The sequence below is a fragment of the Dendrobates tinctorius genome, unplaced genomic scaffold, assembly GCF_039654945.1.
Source record: "Dendrobates tinctorius isolate UK_male_01 unplaced genomic scaffold, ASM3965494v1 ptg000040l, whole genome shotgun sequence".
NCBI lineage: Eukaryota > Metazoa > Chordata > Amphibia > Anura > Dendrobatidae > Dendrobates > Dendrobates tinctorius.
This window is the reverse complement of record NW_027361708.1, coordinates 15,227,385-15,247,764: the sequence shown is the minus strand read 5'-3', so window position 1 is coordinate 15,247,764 and position 20,380 is coordinate 15,227,385. Positions and strand designations below refer to the sequence as shown.

The window sequence follows — 20,380 nt, the reverse complement described above, 5'->3', positions numbered from 1 at the left end:
GCACTGAATTGTCGGCTTTTCTAAAGGACACCGGTGCGTATTTCTCGCAAGTCACACACATGGTCCATGTGTAATCTGTTTTTTCTCGCCCCCATAGACTTGCATTGGCGAGTCTCGGCCGTAATACGGTGCAAATCGCAGCATGCTGCGATTTCCTCCACACGTATAATATGGGCGAGAAAAAAATGCATGATGGGAGCTGCCCCATAAATTAACATTGGTCCGACTGCTATGCGATTTTTTTTATCGCATAGCACTCGTCCGTATTTCTCTCTAGTGTGACTCAGGCCTTAAGAGATGCTTCCAGGGATCTTCCTCATGCTGTTCTCCTTCCATTAATCTCTTTTATCACTTTTAACCTTTTCACTGCCCCCAGACCTCCTTTAGGGTCTTCCGGAAAAATGCTCGGATTTTCCATTGACTCCCATTATACTTGTTACTCGAAACGAACACCCAAGCATTAGAAATTGCTTGGTTCGAGAAACGAGCATCCAACCATTTTAGTGCTTGCCTGTCTCTGATCATTATCCATTTGTAGAAGCCATCCTCTTTCCAACTTCAGTTTCTTTTAACAGATGGTGTTTTGTTTGCATCAAGAATTTGCTAAAATTTTGTTGAATCCATTCTACTCTCTACCCTTGAAATGTTCCCATATCATTGACTGCAACACAGCCCAATTCCGGCACTTACCGTATGATTGATCCATCCCTTTGCTTAATGGTTGACGAGATGTTCTTTTTCTGAAACTCTCTGCACTCTTTTCTCCACACATACCATTGATTATTGTGGCCAAAGAGTTCTATCTTAACCTCATCGGTCCGCAGGACTTGTTTCCAAAATTAATCAGGTTTATTTAGATGTTCTTTTGCTTACTTCTGACTCTGAATTTTATGGTGAAGATGCAGTAGAGGTTTCCTTCTAATGATTCATCTGTGAAGGCCTTATTTGTGCAGGTGTTTCTGAAAAGTAGAACAATGTTCCACAATTCCAGAGTCTGCTAAATCTTCCGGAAGGCCTTTTGCAGTCAAACAGGGATTCTGATTTGCCTCTAAAGCAATCCTGCGAGCAGCTCTCACTGAAATTTTGCTTGGTCTTTCAAAACTGAGGAAAAAGCAAATTCAAAACGCTTTCCTATCTTTTTATAGCCCTCTCCTGATTTATGGGCCTCCACCATTTTCATTTTCAGAGTGCTAGGCAACTGCTTAGAAGAACATATGGCTGTTGCTTTGTGGCACAAGGTTAGAGGAGGTTGGGTTTTTATAAAGCTGGGAAATTAGCATCGCCTGGTCTTTCCTAATGATGATAGTGAACAAGCCATATCCCTAATAGGTTAATTAAGGTCTGAAACCTTGGTCAACGTTATCTGAGCTCATAAATCTACAAGGGTGCCCAAACTTTTGCATCAGCCCATTTGCCTTGTTGTAATTTTTAAAATGTAAAAAATGACAATATATGTTTTTTCCTTGCCTAAAATAGAAAATACAAAAAAAGTGTCATCTTTAACTTTAGCCCTTTTTAGAGATTACATCATGTTCACCTTGATTAACTGTTCACAATTACAGTAATTTTGACCTAGGGTGCCCAAATTTGTACATGCCACTGTAGTATAATGCACTCCCAATAGTCCTACATACAGTAAAATGCACCCCAATAGACTTTTTCTGCAGTATAATGCACCTCACAGTTCTCTATATAGTATAATGCACTCCCCATAGAACTTTATAGAGTATAATGCATCCTATAGTTCTCCATATAGTGTGGTGGCCACTCCATAATCCTCCATATAGATTAATACAACCCCATAGTCCACCATATAGCATAATAGCCCCTCTTAATATTCCATGTAGTATAATGCAACCCTATAGTTCTCCATACTGTGTAGTGAACTCTTTAAAGTCCTCCATACAGTGTAATGCATTTCCCATAGTCCTCCATACAGTATAATCTACTCCCTATAGTCCTCCTTACAGTATAATGCACTCTCCATAGTTCTCCATGCAATATATTGCATTCCCCATCGTCCTCCATACACTATATTGCACTTCCCATAGTCCTCCATACAGTATTATGGCCACCAGAATTAAAAAAGTACAATACTCAACTATCCTCCTTGTTCCCTCATCACATTGGTCTCTGCAGTGAGCTGCATGTCTCACCGTAACGGGCACCATGTAGTGACGTCATTGTGCCCCCTGTGTCGAGGCGTCAGATGCAGAGGAAGAAAGACTGAGGAGGAGGCGTCAGCTGATGCTCCCTCTTTCATCGTTTATTTCAATTATACTTTCACCTGCACTGGCACCAGGCCCACTATAGTTCACAGGCCCCACAGCAACCACTTTGCCTACCACCATTGGCTGTATGCCATTGCTAGGTAAAATAAATAATGGGAATCTGCAACAATAAACATTGGCCCCGATTTATCAAAGCTTTTATGCCAAAAAACTGCATTGAAATATCGTAGTTTAACCTAGCTATGTCAAAATCACAATATATATCGATCTTTCAAAATTCATATAGGACTTATATACAGATGACAGGTTCCCTTTAATATCCTGATAATTTAATTTGTAATATTTTTTCATAATATTACATGTAATGGCTAGTATGATGATTTTTCAGTTGTAGTTCTCCACTGTAACTACTTTATCTACTTTAGAAAAGTACTGTAATCCCCAATGTGCCATGCCAAGAGTAGACCGTAAGTAGAGTAAGGCTAAGGCAAAGGTTTAAAGGGGTACTCCAGGGAGATTAAAAAATGTTTTGCAAAGTCTCTGCCCTCATAAACTAAAAAGATAAAATGGCCAGTGCACTTTTACTTTCTTTAGAACACTTGTAATTCAGTGTGACAGGAGCTGCTCCCCCACCTGTCTGGGACAATACATTGCACACCAGTGTGCAGCTCCCTGCTGTGAGTAACAGTCCATCTTAGAAGAGGGGGCATGGTCACGCCCCCTGCTCTTTACAGAGATGCAGCTAATATCAGGAGACTGGCTGATAGTAGCAGCATGGAGCTGCACATTTCTGTAATTTCCCAGATGGAGGGATGAGCAGTGAGGAGCAGCTCCTGTCACACTAGCCATCTGATAATGTCTTCCTGTCTGCAGTCCAAGGTGAGGGAGCATAGTGGAGGCATGGCCTTTTCACTGCCAGTAGCCATGCAGTAGTCCAGAAGGAAAAATGATCAAGGGGCTGGCTGTTGGTAAAAGCCAGGGGAGTAAGGGGGATTGGCTACACATCCTTACTTCAGACTGAAGACAATGCAACATTATCAGGGGGTTGGCAGATACTTGAATCCAAAGGGGGACAGACTACACCCCCCTCACCCTAGACTGCAGACACAGAGACATTATCAGGTGGCTGGCTGCTACTAGAGTTGGTGGCAGGTCACTCCCCCACCACACCCTCTCACCTCAATCTGCAGACAGGGAGACATTATCAGGGGGCTGGTGTGGCCCCCTGATAATGCCCCTCACCCCTCTATCTGGGATGTTGCAGAAGTTTGCATCTCACTGCAATTACTATCAGCCAGTCTCCTGAAAACAGGGGGATGGCCATGTCCCCTCTTCTCAGACTGGCTGTTATTCACAGGGGGAGATGCACAGTGGTGTGTGATGCAATGTCCATGATGGGAGGAGGGAGCAGTGAGGAGCAGATTCTGTCATCCTGAATTACAAGTGATCTAAAGATAAGTGCACTGGGCATCCCATCTTTATGGTTTATGAGGGCAAGAACTGCACAAAAAATTGTTATCACCCGGGGAGAAGCCAGTTAATTTATGGTCTAAATATATAAAATTGTCTGGTAAATTGGCTCTTTAAGTTTGTATAGCTGTGGCATAGTACAAAGCAAAATCAAGACTGTACACAGTTGCCAATTTTTATTGTACCTGCAGATTTTACTGAATCAGGAAGTTTGTACTGTATTAAACAAAAGTGTTTGTCACTTCCACAGGATATCTGGAGACACTGCACTCTACAGGTTAACTGAATATTGGCCGCATCATTTCTTACTGTCCATTAAAGCAAGGTGAATTCTCCACAATAAGTTAATTTGATTTGTTATCAGTTTCAGTTTTTTCTATTTTTTGTCCCGTAAGAAACTGCCAAATTCCTCCTCTGTAGTTCTCATTTCCGAGTCCATAAACATAGGCATTCACTGCTGGAGACATCTTTGCCAATAGAGCAGGCATCTGTGAAGAGACAGGTGTATGCATTTCAGCAGAACTAGCAAGTGAAGTTAATCTTTAAATGTGTTAACATTAATCACATAATTCCTCCACTAGTTAAAAGGAACCTGTCAGTACTTTTTTGGCCTACCAGGTAAAAATATCATTTAATTGAGTGTCAGCTATGCGCTCTACAGCTCGTTTTGAAACCCCCTGACTTCCCATGTATCACCCATAAAAACCTTTTTTATTTATCCCACGCTGTATGTTAATCTGTTTGGTCCAGTCCAATGGGCGTTGCCTCTATTCCATCACTCTACCCCTCCTCGGCTTGCTGTACGCATTCTTCGCTGTGAAGATCGTAGATCGTGTACATATTTTGGGTGTGGCCATTGAAATGCAACCTCGCGCGTGACCAGTATGCTTTGCCCAACTGAGGGCAAAGTCGAAAATCAGTAGTGCGCATGTGCAGGCATACGCAGTTGTTTCTTGTGTCCTGGAAGTATTTTGCACCCATGCACACTACTGATTTTTGGCTTTGCCCTCAGATGGGCAAAGCATACTGCGCACGAGCATGGTCACATTTCAATGCACATTGTTGCTCAGAGATTTATTTTTTGTTGTCTCAGCTGAATGATTTGCGACTTCTAGACAGGCTGAATACATGTGACGATTACCTAACAAGCAGGCATTCCACACATGAAATCAGCCTGTCTTGCATTCGCAAATCATGCAGCTGAGGCGATGAAAACTAAATCTCCGAGCACACCAAAATACTTGGAGATCACCCGAGCATGCTCGGGGAGACCCAAGCAAAGAGTATACTCGCTCATCACTAGTCGGAGGGGCTGCAGAGGGGAAACTCACCCAAAAGAAATCCTAAGAAATAAATACTGATAGCCAAACAATTTTCAATCTTAGTAAGTATGCATTGAAACATAATGAATGGTTATTAAATAAAGGTCTAAAGTATGCCCCTGACGCTAAATTAAAAAAATTTCAGGCTTTTATCGGAATTAAACTTGCGAATAAAAAACATTTCCTTAAAAAACTATCTAAATATATATATATATATATATATATATATATATATACACTCACTGGCCACTTTATTAGGTACACCATGCTAGTAACGGGTTGGACCCCCTTTTGCCTTCAGAACTGCCTCAATTCATCGTGGCAGAGATTCAACAAGGTGCTGGAAGCATTCCTCAGAGATTTTGGACCATATTGACATGATGGCATCACACAGTTGGCGCAGATTTGTCGGCTGCACATCCCTGATGCGAATCTCCCGTTCCACCACATCCCAAAGATGCTCTATTGGATTGAGATCTGGTGACTGAGGAGGCCATTTGAGTACAGTGAACTCATTGTCATGTTCAAGAAACCAATCTGAGATGAATCGAGCTTTATGACATGGCGCATTATCCTGCTGAAAGTAGCCATCAGATGCCTGTTCTTAGCTGAGAGGAGTGGTACCCAGTGTGGTCTTCTGCTGCTGTAGCCCATCTGCCTCAAAGTTCGACGCACTGTGCGTTCAGAGATGCTCTTCTGCCTACCTTGGTTGTAACGGGTGGCAATTTGAGTCACTGTTGCCTTTCTATCAGCTCGAACCAGTATGCCCATTCTCCTCTGACCTCTGGCATCAACAAGGCATTTCCGGTCACAGAACTGCCCCTCACTGGATTTTTTTTCTTTTTCGGACCATTCTCTGTAAACCCTAGAGATGGTTGTGCGTGAAAATCCCAGTAGATCAGCAGTTTCTGAAATACTCAGACCAGCCCTTCTGGCACCAACAATCATGCCACGTTCAAAGGCACTCAAATCACCTTTCTTCCCCATACTGATGCTCGGTTTGAACTGCAGGAGATTGTCTTGACCATGTCTACATGCCTAAATGCACTGAGTTGCCGCCATGTGATTGGCTGATTAGAAATTAAGTCTTAACACACAGTTGGACAGGTGTACCTAATAAAGTGGCCAGTGAGTGTATATATGTATGTATATACAGTATATATATATTAAAGAAGGACAAATGAAAAGCTGTGCCAATAATGACTCTACAGGCTCCAATAGTTATTTTTCCATGGATTACTGTCACCTACCTAGTTGATTAATGTGCCCTGAAGCCAATAAATTAGGTTGCATAGAAATTGCTCTAGTCCTAAATATTATGATAAGGAATCATGGATACTTACAACAAAATTTTTAAGTAAAGGATATAATCAAAAACTACTTGTTGAAGCTAAAAGTAACATAGAAAAGATCAGCAGGTTGGACCTTCTATTTGAATCTTTTCTCACAAAACTATATATCAATTTGCTCAGATCTCCTTACTGTATAATATGATGCCTGCAGATTGGACTGCATTTTTATGGTGATAGGAGCCCTCTAACTAAAAGCATATGAAGTATATATCACATGGACCCTATCTGAAAGGTGTGAGTCATGTGTGCTTTATACTTAGCATTTTCTAATTATGCAAGAAGTTAGACCAGGAGATCGGCTCTATATCCTTACATCTCGTACACTGAGTGGCAGTGGCAGACCATATAAAGGTACAGAGCGAGGCTGTCAGGTTTTTAGGTCCATTGTGCATAAAAGTTGCCTATACTCTGGTGATCCTACTTTGCAGACATCCAAGCTATACCAGGCATTACCATCAGAACAAAATAACTGCAAAAGAAGCTTCAGGGGGGCACCTCTAATGTAATCTCATTAGTCTTAAAGATGGCCTTTCACCAGTTTTAACATGTTGCTGGCCAAATGATGTAATACATAGAGGAGTTTAGCGGCACCAGCTTTTTGATCTACAAATATTGGTATAGATGGCCATCCATATACAACTTCTTACAGGATTTATCTGGGTGGTGCACAGCTCAAAGTATAGCATAAATTCAAAAAGTAGGAATAGAAATGCAGCACTCACCCATATCCTTCAAATTAAAAGTCCTTTATTCCACACACACATGGACATTATTCTTTGTGGCAAGCAAATAAAAACAGGGGTTAAATAAGGGATTTAGCCCCTGTTTTTACAAGCTCGCCACAAAGAGTGCTGTCCATGTGTGTAGAATAAAGGACTTTTAATTTGAAGGATATGGGTGAGAGCTGCATTTCTATTCCTACTTTTCAAATCATGGAACAGTGGCTAAACAGCTGAATAAAACATAGATTTTATTTAGTAATTTCTCATGTCCATTGAGGAGATATTAGCTAGCAGACTAGAGATCCTAATTTATGCTAAATCTAAAAGGGTATTAGCAGAGATTCCTCTATAGGGCGTGTACTTTTTCCTCTGTATGATGTGGCCCAAGTAGAAGCATGAGGCATCATGTTGGGTAGAAAAGAACTCGCCCCCATAGAAGGTGAGAACAGGCTTCTCCTGTGAGACATGTAATGACACACAGCACTACTTTCCTTTGTAACCTGTTTGCTGTCATGTGCTGTGTAAAGTAGAGCAGAGCTGTGTGTCATTACAAAAAACTATTGCAGCTTTCATCTCAGGACACTGACAGCTCTGCTCTACTCATCCGTCTTCCTGCAAACTGATACTGCCAAAAAATGAGATCTGCAAGATGTGTTTGTAATGAAATGCAGTTCTGAGGTTGACCTTGGCATCTTGAGGAAAGTCCTAATACCAAGACATTTTATACAATTGTATGCTTCAAACTTTGTGGTAACAGTTTACATAAAGCATGCTCCTTTTCCAGCATGACTGAGTGGAAAACCGAAAAAAGTGATGAAAGGTTGCAATGTAGGATAGTTCGGTTGGGGGTTAAGCAGCCTCAATCAAGTTCCAAAGAAATTCAAGCTGTCTTGCAGGCTTAGGATGCATCAGTGTCATTGCAAACCATATGTCGACATTTGAATGAAATGCCATGGTAGGAGACTCAGAAGGACCCAACTGCTGACACAGAGACATAAAAAAGCTAGACTACTGTTTCCCAAAATGTCCGTGAGTAAGCCAAAACCTTTCTTGGAAAGCATCTTAGGCATATGAGACCAAGATAGAGCTTTTTGATAAAGCACATCATTCTATTGCTTACCAAAAATGGAATGAGTCCTACAAAGAAAAGAACACAGTATCTACAGTCAAATATGGAGGTGGAGGTTTGGGGTAGTTTTGCTGCCCCTACACTGCATGCCTTAACAGTGTGCAAGATATCATAACATGTGAAGATTACCAAAGTATTTTGGGTTGCAATGTAGTAGCCAGGGTCAAAAAGCTGGGCTTGTGTCCCAGGTCTTAAGCCTTCCATCAGGACAATGACTTCAAACATACTTCAAGAAGTACCCAGAAATGGATGGAAACAAAACACTGGAGAGCTGTGAAGTGGCCAGCAATGAGTCCGGATTGAAATCCTGTTGATCACCTGTAGAGAGATCTTAAAATTGCTTTTGGAAGAAGGCACCCTTCAATTATGAAGCAGTTTACAAAAGAAGTGTGGTCCAAAATTTCAGTTGATGTGTAAGATGGTTGTGGATGATGTTGTGCAGTGACCATTGTGACAGTTAGGGGGCGCTGTATGGGTCATGCACACAGGCATATCCATTGTGGTAATGGAGATTGGATGAACGGCAGTATGGTAAATGACCGTTAGGTATCTATCACAGGGTGGGTGGCCCTGGGATGGAAGCTTGAATGTGTGTTAATCAGCACAGGTACTGCTGAGGTTTTTGTTACAGTGTATCAGGGAAAGCTTCCAGGTGGCTTGAGGAGATGGGTGGAACCAGTCACCTACAAACCCACCCAGGGGCGTGTGTCTAAACGTCCATAGTAAACCTGTATATGTGTGTGTATGGCTGGGTGTCTGAAATAGGACCTGCGATGAGGTCATAGCCATGTGATCCATATCTCACCCATGGGCATGACTATGGACCATATAAGATGACCAGGGTAGGTCACATGAGAGAAAGTGCATGGATCTGATTGGTCTGTGTGGAAGGTCCCGGAAGGCAACATGCTAGAAGGTGTGCTGCCTTCCTGAAGCATACATGTGGAGGCCGCTGACCGGGTGAGGCCTATGTATAATGGCCTGTGTGTGTGGGACAGTCCCCAGGAGGGAACAGACATCCTGAATAAGAAGCAACTAAGAGGTAACCCCTGACAGGGGGAAATAACTGTGAGGCTATAGAGCCTGATTGTTGGACAAAGCACAGCCTGTGTGAACACAGGGCTAAGAGAGTGGAGCTCTACATACTTCTTCTGTTTTGATATAAGACTGTTACTGTTTCTTTCATGCTTCCATGGTTTTTGCCATCTAACAATAAACCGTATGGACGTGGTTGTGGAAAAACCCTGTGCCGGACCCTATTAATCGACTGCCAAGTGAGTGTCCTCAACATGAACAATAGGCGTTACCTTACAATTGGTGGAGAATGCTAAGGGCACTGTTGTAGCCTTGTTGCTAGGGGCAACGGACAAGGTCTACAAATTCGGTTGCTAGGGGCAATGGTTCCAAGAAGCACATGTTGCAGTGCTGACGACTCTGAGCCAGAAGAGCAGATGGTCTTGAAAACCGTGGGTTATGCTGACCGGGGTCAGTGAGAGAGAATTGTCGGATACCTCTGCGGTAGAGGGATCTGAGAACCTGCGTGGCCATCAGGTAACGGTCGTGAAAACAGTGTGATACTGACCGGGGTCAGAGAAAGAGACTGTTGATAAATTGTGGGATACCTGTGTGGTTGTCACCAACAGGTAACAGACAGGAGTATGTGGTATACTGACCGGGGTCAGGGAAAAACTGTTTTAGAAGTTGCTATAGGGTGCCTCTGTGGATAAGAGGTACCCAAGAACCTGTGTGGCTGACACCAGCAGGTGACGGACAGGAGTTCATGTTGTACTGACCGGGGTCAGTGAGAGACTGTGTATGTGTTTTTTTTTCTTCTCTAAAGCTGAAAGTGTTGCTGTGACTCAGTGGGGTCACAAAGGTGACAAGCGTCTAGTGGTAACTTGGCGTGATTACAAAGATTGCTGTGGATCAGCGGGTCCACGAAGAAAGTGCAGCAGGAGCTGCAGTGACACCAGCAGCTGCTTGCAAGTGGCAGCCGGAGATGCTGGTGATTTGTGACAGCAGGAGCTGTGGCAGTGCCAGCAGAAGCTGGTGTGGTGTCGTGCTTAAAGGGCCAGTACAAGGCTGAAAGGACATAAACTGTATTGGGTGAACTCGGGCCTAGGAAGGCCTGTAGAGGGGACATGGGGAAATCCCGAAAGGGGGCGGTGACCCAAACCGGGGTGGTAACCCAAAAAGGTATGGAGTCCCAGGGGGAGACGGAGTCCAAAAAGGGGATAGTGGCCCAAAAGTGGGAGGAGCATCCTGACATAAAAGGGGTGGTACATATGAACTGTTGCCAGGGGCAAATGTCCTATATGTGTCCAGTCTGCCTGGTAAACTGCCCGCTCGGCACGATGCTATGGGGGTGTGGCCTCCAGATAAATAATAAAGATGTGGTTGGTCTGGTCGACCCTGGGAGCCCGGTGACTCTAGTGAGGTTGCTCCTGAGCTACCCAGCAGAAAGGTTGGGGTCACTTGCAACCACGGGGGCACTAAGGATTGTCCAGTGGCCAGGGTATTTTTTGAGACAGGCTGGGACATTGCGGGACAGGATGTTACGATAGTCCCAAATTTGTCCTGTCCAATGGTTATAGGTTGGGACTCTAAACTGTTCTCTGGCTAGTAGGAGAGAGGAGTTCCTCTACAGCAGGAGGATGGAGGCCTCTCTACTGTAGGGCTGGCAGACATTGACACGGTGGACAGGTCAGATGTAGGAGTGACCGGAGGAAAGGGTGCGTCTGCCCAACTAACAGACCTGATGTGCCTTGACATGCTCCACAGAATGACTGATGGTGAGCTGGTAGATAAGACAACTGGAGTGGACATATGGTTAGAGGGTAACTGGAGGGTTCGCTCTGCTGATGGGGGTGACTCAGACTCTGGGGGTGACTGTGGCTCTAAGATAGAAAGGGAGCACAGAGTGCATGAGCTGAAGATGGAAGTCTCTGAGCTCAGAGGTCACCTGTCAACGTGGTAAAGTATGAATAAGACCCTCAGAGAAGATATGGAAGTGCTCAAAGGAGCAGTAAAAGGTCTTCTGTGGGAGAAGTTGGTGGACGAAGACTGCCAGCGGCCGAGCCCGAGTGTTAACAAAGTGGAACTGCCAGTGCCTATCTTGGCAAGGGGTCTCGAAGAGGTGAAATCTCATGAAGATTTGGGGCTAAAAGCTGAACAAGGTATTCCCTCGGTCGGGACAACTGTATTAAGGGAAGTGTCCATGGTAAACCCAGAGTCATCTGTCCAGGAAGAGAGCAAGCCCACGATGTTGTGAATTCTCTTGATCTGACTTCTGAGTCGGGGCTCCCTCTGGTGGTTACTGTGGGTTGTGGAGCTGGCCGGGCTGAGAGAAGTCTGCCACCTGACGACGATGATTGGAAATCAGGGGTTACTGCCTGGGAGGATATAAGTGAGCAGGCTTCCCTCAGTTGCTGCTGGTGATTAGCTTCTTCCTGTGCATTTTGAGGTGTGCTGTCTCCTTCCTGATCCTGCATTTTTCGGTTAAGTTGTTCATTTGCTAATCCTTTGCATATGATCTGGTTTTGCCTCTTTCTGCTTTGATGTGAGGGTTCAGCGTGCTCCCTGCTGGGGCAGTGCAGGACCCCGCTCCTTATGTTACAGCTTGTGTCAGTTTGTTCAGTCCCCTATTATATTAGTCTCTTTTGTTTTGCTGCCAGTTCACACCAGAATGCTGATATAGTGGGGGAGAGGTTGTGAGACCTCAGTGTTTCTTGTACATCAGACGTGTTGGATTTTTTAGGGTTTTTGATTGATTGCAGTGTCTTTCCTTTCCTATCCTATCTAGACAGTTTGGGCCCCATCATTTGCTCAGTCCATTTTCTGCCTGCGTTTGTGCCTCATCTTGTCTGTCCGACATTATATGTTTGGGGACTATCTATTTCTTTGGGGTTCTACACCGGGGCAGATTAGATTTCACCTTTCTTGCTTTATGCTTAGTTAGTTCTCCGGCTGTGCCGAGGCATCTAAGGCATCGTAGGTACGCCCCACGGCTACTGCTAGTTGTGTTGTTAGGATCAGGGGTCTGAAATCTGCTAAGTTACCAACCTTTCTGGCTTCCTGGTGGCCTAGCCTATTCCTGCCATCCTCCTCGATGACTTATTCATAATACCACGACCTTCAAGTGCGTGATCGAGGTGCCTGAAGACATGCAAGAAGCCTGCATCAGTGAAGGTGTGCATGAGGCTTTTAAAAAGGCGGTCAAAGTGTGTAGGGTGCACTGGGCACCTGAGACTCGGCAGTTGCTGGTACTGTCAACCAGGGAAGACACAGTAAAGCGGGTGGCTGTCCTAACGGATATGCATCTGCAATGTCTCCACGCTAAACAGATGATCATGCGGAGTAATGTGAAAGCCGCTTGTCATCTAGAGCTTGCAAGGGAAGCTAAGAATCGGCTGGGCCTGGGGGAAGACGTAATTCCGGTACCCAAATATCTGGTGGGGAGAGTCGTTGGAAGGCTCGGGAAGGTAATGCAAGACCTTGTAAATATCTCCGGTGAAGCGAGGGAGAGGATCCCTCCTGATGGTAAAGTCCAGGTATCTGGTGAAGGTGGCATGGTCCCAATCATTGTTGTTGGCCACATGGAAAGCCTTAGGAACTTTGGGATGCTCCTGGAGTATCGAGTGACGTACCTGCAGGAGATGGAGCAGTTGAGACTGGACTGACTGCGGATTAATAAAGAGGTGTGGAACATCAGGCCAGGATGGCCATCTTCAACCCAAGGTATAAAGACCCGAAGGGTTCCTCCAAATAGTCAAATGGCAGTTAGCCAAAGACTGTCAACAAGGCAAGACCGTCAAAAATCTGCAAGCGGCAGTTCGACTGGCAGTACGAAACTGAGAGACCTTAGCTCCTGTGACATACTAAATGGATCAGACTCAGGCCAGACAGTTGACGCGACTATAAGTGAGACTTCTGACTGTACCCACCGGGAAAGCCAGCCAGTGAGAGAAGGCTGGGGTGACGGAGCGCACTGCAGAAATGTGGAGACAAAGCAGGGTCTAGTTACACAGTTGGACGGTGACTTAAGGCCCAAAGCTCAACGCCAACATAAGAACCACTGGGAGCGGGGGAGGCCTACTAGTTTAACCCTGAAACAGGAAAGGACCAAGTCCGAAAATGTATTGCTCACAAAGAGGGGCTACGTCTCGGGAGCTGACGCTCACAGACGACTGGTAGGGCAAGCTGACATGGGTGCCCAGTCTCGAGACCCCTGGGTGATGTCAAGAGTTCAACCTCACAAGTTTGAACAGAAGGGGGAGGTATGTGGTGCAGTGACCGTTGTGACAGCTAGGGGGTGCTGTATGGGTCATGCACACAGGCATATCCATTGTGGTAATGGAGATAGGATGAACGGCAGGATGGTAAATGACCGTTATGTATCCCAGGGTGGGTGGCCCTGGGATGGAAGCTGGAACGTGTGTTAATCAGCAGAGGTACTGCTGAGGTTTTTGTTACAGTGTATCAGGGAAAGCTAGATGGCTTGGTGATACGGGTGGGACCAGTCACCTACAAACCCACCTAGGGGCATGTGTCTAAACGCCCATAGTAAGCCTGTATATGTGTGTGTATGGCTGGGTGTTTGAAATAGGACCTGCGATGAGGTCAGAGCCATGTGATTTGTATCTCACCCGTGGGCATGGCTACGGACCATATAAGGTGACCAGGGTAGGTCACATGAGAGAGAGTGCATGGATCTGATTGGTCCGTGTAGAAGGTCCCGGAAGGCCAACATGCTAGAAGGTGTGCTGCCTTCCTGAAGCCCTTATTGATCTGTGAGGCAAATTTGGGGTAGATTGGTCCTGTTTTTGACTGTAAATTAATATGTGCTCCATTTTTTTAGAATATCTTGAGAATGGTCAGTCTGATAAATGTTTTATTTTTCTGATATATACATAACGGTGAGAAATGTTTTGTTATGAGAGATTATTAGATTTTTACTTTTTTTATACATTTAAAATTCAATAATTTGTATAATTGATTGTAATTATGTGATGCATACAGGCTTTATCCACTTTGATGTTTAGCTTAGTGATGCTTGACGAAGCCTCATCTGAGTCTAATATCTCTGCTATCTTTGATGTAATAGAGAAGTCCTCTGGTTCTTCATCACTTTTGAGTGCGGTGGTTCTCTGTATACTTTATACTGTAACAATATTCCATCATTTTGTGATCAGTGCAGTCAAACCTAAACCATAGCTACAGTACAGCGGTCTTTTAAAAAAGCCTTCTGAATGGTTCATTTCCCTCATATCTGGTGGTCATTGTTATTGAAAGTTGTTTCCAAGAGAAAAAGGTCGCACTCTGCGGGATAATGATGAATGTTTATTGACACTGAATTACATGTCACGTCGGAGGTGTGAAGGAGAGTGTGTCAAATGGCTGACTACGGCCGTTTCACGCTACTCGAGCGCTTCCACGGGTCCCCATTCATCATTATCCCGCAGAGTGCGACCTTTTTCTCTTGGAAACTACATTCGTCTTGCTGCGAGGTCAAGCACCCGGGAGTCCTGGATGTGAGCTCTCCGCCTGCTGCCAGCCACGGACCTTAGCACGGTAACAGCGGTGCCGTCCGCTTTCTTACATTGTTATTGAAAGAATATGGTATAAAATACATTTACTACTTCCATTGACGTTCCTATAATGGTCCACTTTTATAGATACAGAATATCGCTGGGTTTACACATCTGCATATCATGCTCCATTTCCCGACTGCAATTTTGTAAGTTTCATATGCGCCTATGACGCCGATAGTTGGTCAGGAAATGAGAATCCACATACAGACTATGAAATGCTAATGTGTGAAGCTTCCTGTGTACAGTTCTTCACTCACCATGCGTAGTTTTGGAGATAGGATGGTTGCATCTTGGACGATAGCATAAAAACATAGCAGTGAATAGGGTCCCCAGCAGATCATCAGTGATTTTACAGGTATGCTGGTGTTTATCTAAGGAAATAATAGACAGTTATGAAATTAGTGTCCTTTTAAAACAATAATCTTATGTGTATTGGACAAATATGTAATCATTTTTTTTAATTTCTTTTATCATTTATATTTGTGCCATGTAAAAAAATATCTTTAATTAATTGTCTTTAAGATGACACTTCTGTGTATTTTAGTAAATACTTTGATTCTTCACAGCAAATACAATTCTGGTGCTTCTTTTCTTTGAACCTGATGAGTGATCAGGTTCACAGTGATGAGACTTCACTGTTTTTATATTCATGGCAATTTGCAATGAATGCATGGCTTTTCTAAACATCCTACTAGCCACATTCTTGTTTTCTTTTAGCAGCAAGCCAGTTAGCGAAGTTTTGGGCAGATCTCAAAGAAAGTTCATTGTGAGCAGCTAGAAGCCGCATTCAAAGCGTAATCCAAAAGAACAAGTTACATAAATGTTCTTGCTGTTACATCAGCCTAAATTCAGCCACTGAAATCTTAAATACTGAAACAGCTCTTTGTATTCACTTAATACAGAGCAGGGATTATCTTTTGATTTTCCAACAAGCCTATTACAATCAGTTCTAAGAATGCAGGGTCTCGGAGCGTGAGAGACCACATTACCTTCACTGGGCCACTTTTCTTTAGCTTCTGGTATATGGACTGGTAGGCAGTGGTCATTATAAAGAGAGGAATCAGATACTCGAAAAGTGCCAGGGGGAAAAGGAAAGACATGAAGTTTCTAGGGGTAAAAAGAATATTTAAAAATCAATTAGCACACTTTGATTTTTTTAGGCTTATTTGGGTAGATTTTTACTTAAATTCTTCCTTTATTACTGTGTGATCTATACCAGTTATTATTATTATTATTATTATTATTATTATATTTATTTATATAGCACCATTGATCCCATGTTGCTGTACATGAGAAGGGGTTACATACAAATTACAGATATCACTTACAGTAAACAAACTAACAATGACAGACTGATACAGAGTGGAGAGAGGACCCTGCCCTTTCGGGCTTACATGCTACAGGATGGTGGAGAAGGAGACAGTAGGTTGGTGGTTTGCATCAGTTCTGGTGTTGGTTGAGGTGATATCACCTGTAGTGGTGAGAGAGAAAGTGGTAGCGGGGTCATTGCAGGCTGTAGGCTTTCTTGAAGAGGTGGGTTTTCAGTTAAAGGATTGTCCACTACTAGGACAACCCCTTCTCGATTTGAATGCTTACCCCTATAAAAATAAAAAAGCATATACTCATCTCCCGTGCTAACGCTTTTCCAACGGTGTTGCACTTGCTCTCCCTCGGCTCACATGCGGTTACTTAACGTGATCCTTGTGTCCAATCAGCACTGGCATCACTGTCCCCGCATTTGGACGTATATAAGTAATGAAGTAATCAAGAGTAAGTGAGAGCTGCGGCAGGCAGCTTAATTACTAATACATCCAAAAGCGGGGACAGTGATGCCATCTCTGATTGGAAACAGGGCTCACTTATCATAAAAACCGCACGAGACCCCCGGGGACATGAGTGCCAATACCAGTGGAACAACACCGGCACAGAGAATGAGGATAAGCTTTTTTATTTTCATGGGGGCAAACATTCAGATCGAGAAGGGGTTGTCCTAGTAGTGGAACACCCATTTAATATATCATGCTCTAACATCTATACCCCTTATGCCAATTTCCCATGAATGTAATATGGCTGAAAATCGTGGCCTTACTATGGATCTTATCAGCCAAAATAATGGCACCACAGCTCATTATTATTTTCTTTTGTAGTTTGTATTGGGGAGTGTGGCCCTCTCCAGGACTGTACACCCTTTTCAACCTATCTTTGCCAGAAAGGTCTCATTCTGAGCTAAGCCTGGCTTCTCTTGCCATTTCATTTGAGGCCTGTCTGGACATAAGGAGAATTGAGTCATTAGAGTTATGTAGTAATATTTCATGAGATAGTCCTCCACTTGAAGCAAACATCTGTTAACCACACATGGATGCCAGTAGCATATCTTTGTAGAAATGGCTTCTTCCATGCATTAAATAGCTGGCACCATATGATATCTAAGAGCTCATGTAGACGTCCGTGCAAATCAGTCCAAACACGGACCGCTAATACACGGATGGACCGCAGCTTTCTTCACCAAAACATGACAGCTTTATATGAAGCTGTCATACATGGGTCAGAAGAGCCGCAGCCAGTCTATGCATTGTGGTCCGAGATCATCTGTATGAGTGCTAACATGCTATACAGAAAATAGAGGAATTCCTGGTTGTTTCTTCTGTTAACATCTGATTGTTGAGGGCCTTCTCTGCATTTGACCCCTATGCGGGGAACTGTCATCTTGTAAGGAGTTGTAAGTGGATCTCTTACATCAGTTTAATAGTGATGTAGATGTAGATGTAGATTAGTGTGAAAATGTAAAAAAAGTTTTACCTGTCAGCTTTTGAGTAGTCCAGTGTACAGCATGTTCTTAAAGGCTCGTAGTCATATTCACCCCATCCAAACAGAGGCATCACAGACCAGAAAGCAGCAAACCCCCAGGCAAACAACACCACCGAAATTGATGTGCTCCAATGTAACTTGCTACCTGAAAATTTTTTACTGAGTTATTCACTGAGTTACTAGCGCTATTTTGTAGATATACAGAATCATCACATAGTACTGGATGGGAAAAGATTTGTTATAATGTATGTGATCCAATTAGCTTTCACACTTACGAGTGCAGTACTGGTGATAACGGTCCCATGCTATGGCAGCACAGGAACTGATACTTGATAGAGCAGCAACAAAACCCTGGAATCCATGAACTTGGCAACCTTCTGACCCATAGGGCCAATACCTGTAAAGGTAAATAAAAGTAGTAATCCATGCATTGCTTTCTTTTGCCAATGGCAGCATAATTAGGTATTTTTAACCCCTTAACAACCGGCTCATTTTCCGTTATTGCATTTTCGTTTTTTGATCCCCTTGTTCCCAGAGCCATAACTTTTTTATTTTTCAGTCAAAATGGTCATGTGAGGCCTTGTGTTTTGCAGGACAAGTTGTAATTTTAAACTAAATCATTGGTTTTAACATATCGTGTACTGGAAAACTGGAAAAAACTTTCAAGTGCGGTGAAATGACAAAAAAAAGTGCAATTCTACAGTTGTTTTTTTTTCTTTTATCATGTTCACAAAACTCTAAGACTGCTATTATGATTCTCCAGGTCATTACGGGTTCATAGACACCAAACATGTCTAGGTTCGTTTTTTATTTAAGTGGTGAAAAAAAATCCAAACTTTGGTACAAAAAAATGGCGCCATCTTCCGAGACTTGTAACGTCTCAATTTTTCGTGATTTGGGGCTGGGTGAGGGCTTATTTTTTGCATATCAAGCTGACGTTTTTGTTGATACCATTTTGGTGTAAATACAATCTTTTGATTGTCCGTTACTGCATTTTATCGCAATGTAGCGGCAACCAAAAAACGTAATTTTAGCATTTTTAATTTTTTTCTCGTTACGGCGTTTACCGAATGGGTAAATTCTTTTTTTATATTGATAGATCGGGCAATTCTGAATGAGGCGATACCAAATGTGTATGTTTGATTTTTTTATTGTTTTGTTTTCAATGGGTCGAAAGGGGGATAATTTTTGATTATGTGATTTTAATTTCTTTTTATATTTTTAAAAACTTTTTTTTTACTTCTTGTATGCTTCAATAGCAATCTAGCTGTGACAACCATAGAGATCTTCTGTAGACCTCTGGTTTTCATGCCATCCCATCGGTGACCTGCGATCATGTGATTGTGTTACCGATTGACAGGATTTTTGGCGCGCTTCACGAATGAGCGAGTTAAATGCCCCTGTCAGAGATTTATAGCGGCATTGAACAGGTTAACAGCCTCAGATGGATTACATTCTTGAATGCACTCGCAGCATGCTGCGATCGTTTTTACTTGCCAAATCGGCATTCGAAAATAATCGCAGATTTAGACTGCCCCAGAAAATAACACTGTGCACTCAGCTGTGTTGTACGCTCGTGTGACTCCGGCCTTACCTAGATAACCAGCGACTCTGTGACCTAGGAAGCTGTACACTATAGAAATAAAAATCCCTCTGTTCTTGACAGCATAGAGGATTTTTAATAAGTGGTGAAATGCAAAGTTGATTGTTTTTACCAACATTTTGCAATTTTAACCATTAACAAAGAACTCGATAGAGACAAGCCTTTTAAAGGGAGTGTAGGATGGAAATAAGTTATCACCTATCAACAAGTTAGGTGATAACTTATTCATCAATGGGACCTCAACTGATTAGTACAATGGGGCAGTTTATCCTTGTCATGGACCTCAGCTGATTAGTACAATGGGGCAGTTTATGCTTGTCATAGTGGAGCAGCATGCTCGACCTCCTCCCTATTCATTCCATATATTCGGGTGTTGCACTTGGCTTTTTCATCAGCCCCATAAGGAATGAATGGAGCAGTGGTTGGGCTTATTCACTAGTCCATTATGTAATGGGAAGAAAAGTGTCTCATTGAGGGTAAAACTGTCTATCGCACGGATCCCAGTAGTCAGACCTCCTCTGATCAGTAAGTTATAAGTTATCCTCTGGATAGTTGTTAACATGTTTTCCCTAAATAACTCCTTTAAGTGAGAATAACATTTGTGGTTAAATTATGACATTCTATGTTAATTGTACGTCACATTTACATGATTGTATTACAGGTACAAATTAAACATAGCATAAAAATTAAACTTTGTACTTTAAAAGATCTCACAAAGTATACAGCATACACAATAACCTACCATCGTGTCGAATGTTCTCATGCAGTGAGCATTGACATCTCTAAGGTGATCGGGGTTCATTGGCAATGCACTCTGGTGACCTTTCTCACATCAGTGCTAGACGCTGCAGGAGCATAATCACGCTCCTGCCTCAATGTGTTCTGGCTGACTTGCTGAGTAGTCGCATCTAGTGTTGAGCATTCTGATACTGCAATATCGGATATCGTCCGATATTCGCGGTATCGGAATTCCGATACTGAGTTCCGATACTTTTAGTATATCGAATACCGGAATCGGAAGTTCCTATAATGCAATGAGCCAGTTTGATTTTATTCAGCCAATGAGGATCCTAAGAAGTGTGGGCACATCCTGTTAGAGCATGTTAGGCATGTAACTACTGGCATGGCTGTGATTGACTGCTGAAATGATGTC

The 20,380-nt window shown here is 43.2% G+C and overlaps 1 protein-coding gene across 1 annotated transcript in view; it reads right to left on the bottom strand.

Moving 5' to 3' along the window:
* Window positions 1–3,862: 3,862 nt before the first annotated feature.
* Window positions 3,863–20,380, bottom strand: part of RGR (retinal G protein coupled receptor) — a 31,697-nt gene continuing 15,179 nt past the window's right edge. Inside the window, exons 3-7 of the mRNA XM_073574830.1 lie at window positions 17,900–18,021; window positions 17,616–17,769; window positions 15,806–15,923; window positions 15,074–15,187; window positions 3,863–4,189 (exon numbers count right to left, since the gene is read on the bottom strand). Coding sequence (XP_073430931.1) covers window positions 4,046–4,189; window positions 15,074–15,187; window positions 15,806–15,923; window positions 17,616–17,769; window positions 17,900–18,021 — 652 coding nt within the window. The 3' untranslated portion in view covers window positions 3,863–4,045. The remainder of the gene's footprint in view (window positions 4,190–15,073; window positions 15,188–15,805; window positions 15,924–17,615; window positions 17,770–17,899; window positions 18,022–20,380) is intronic.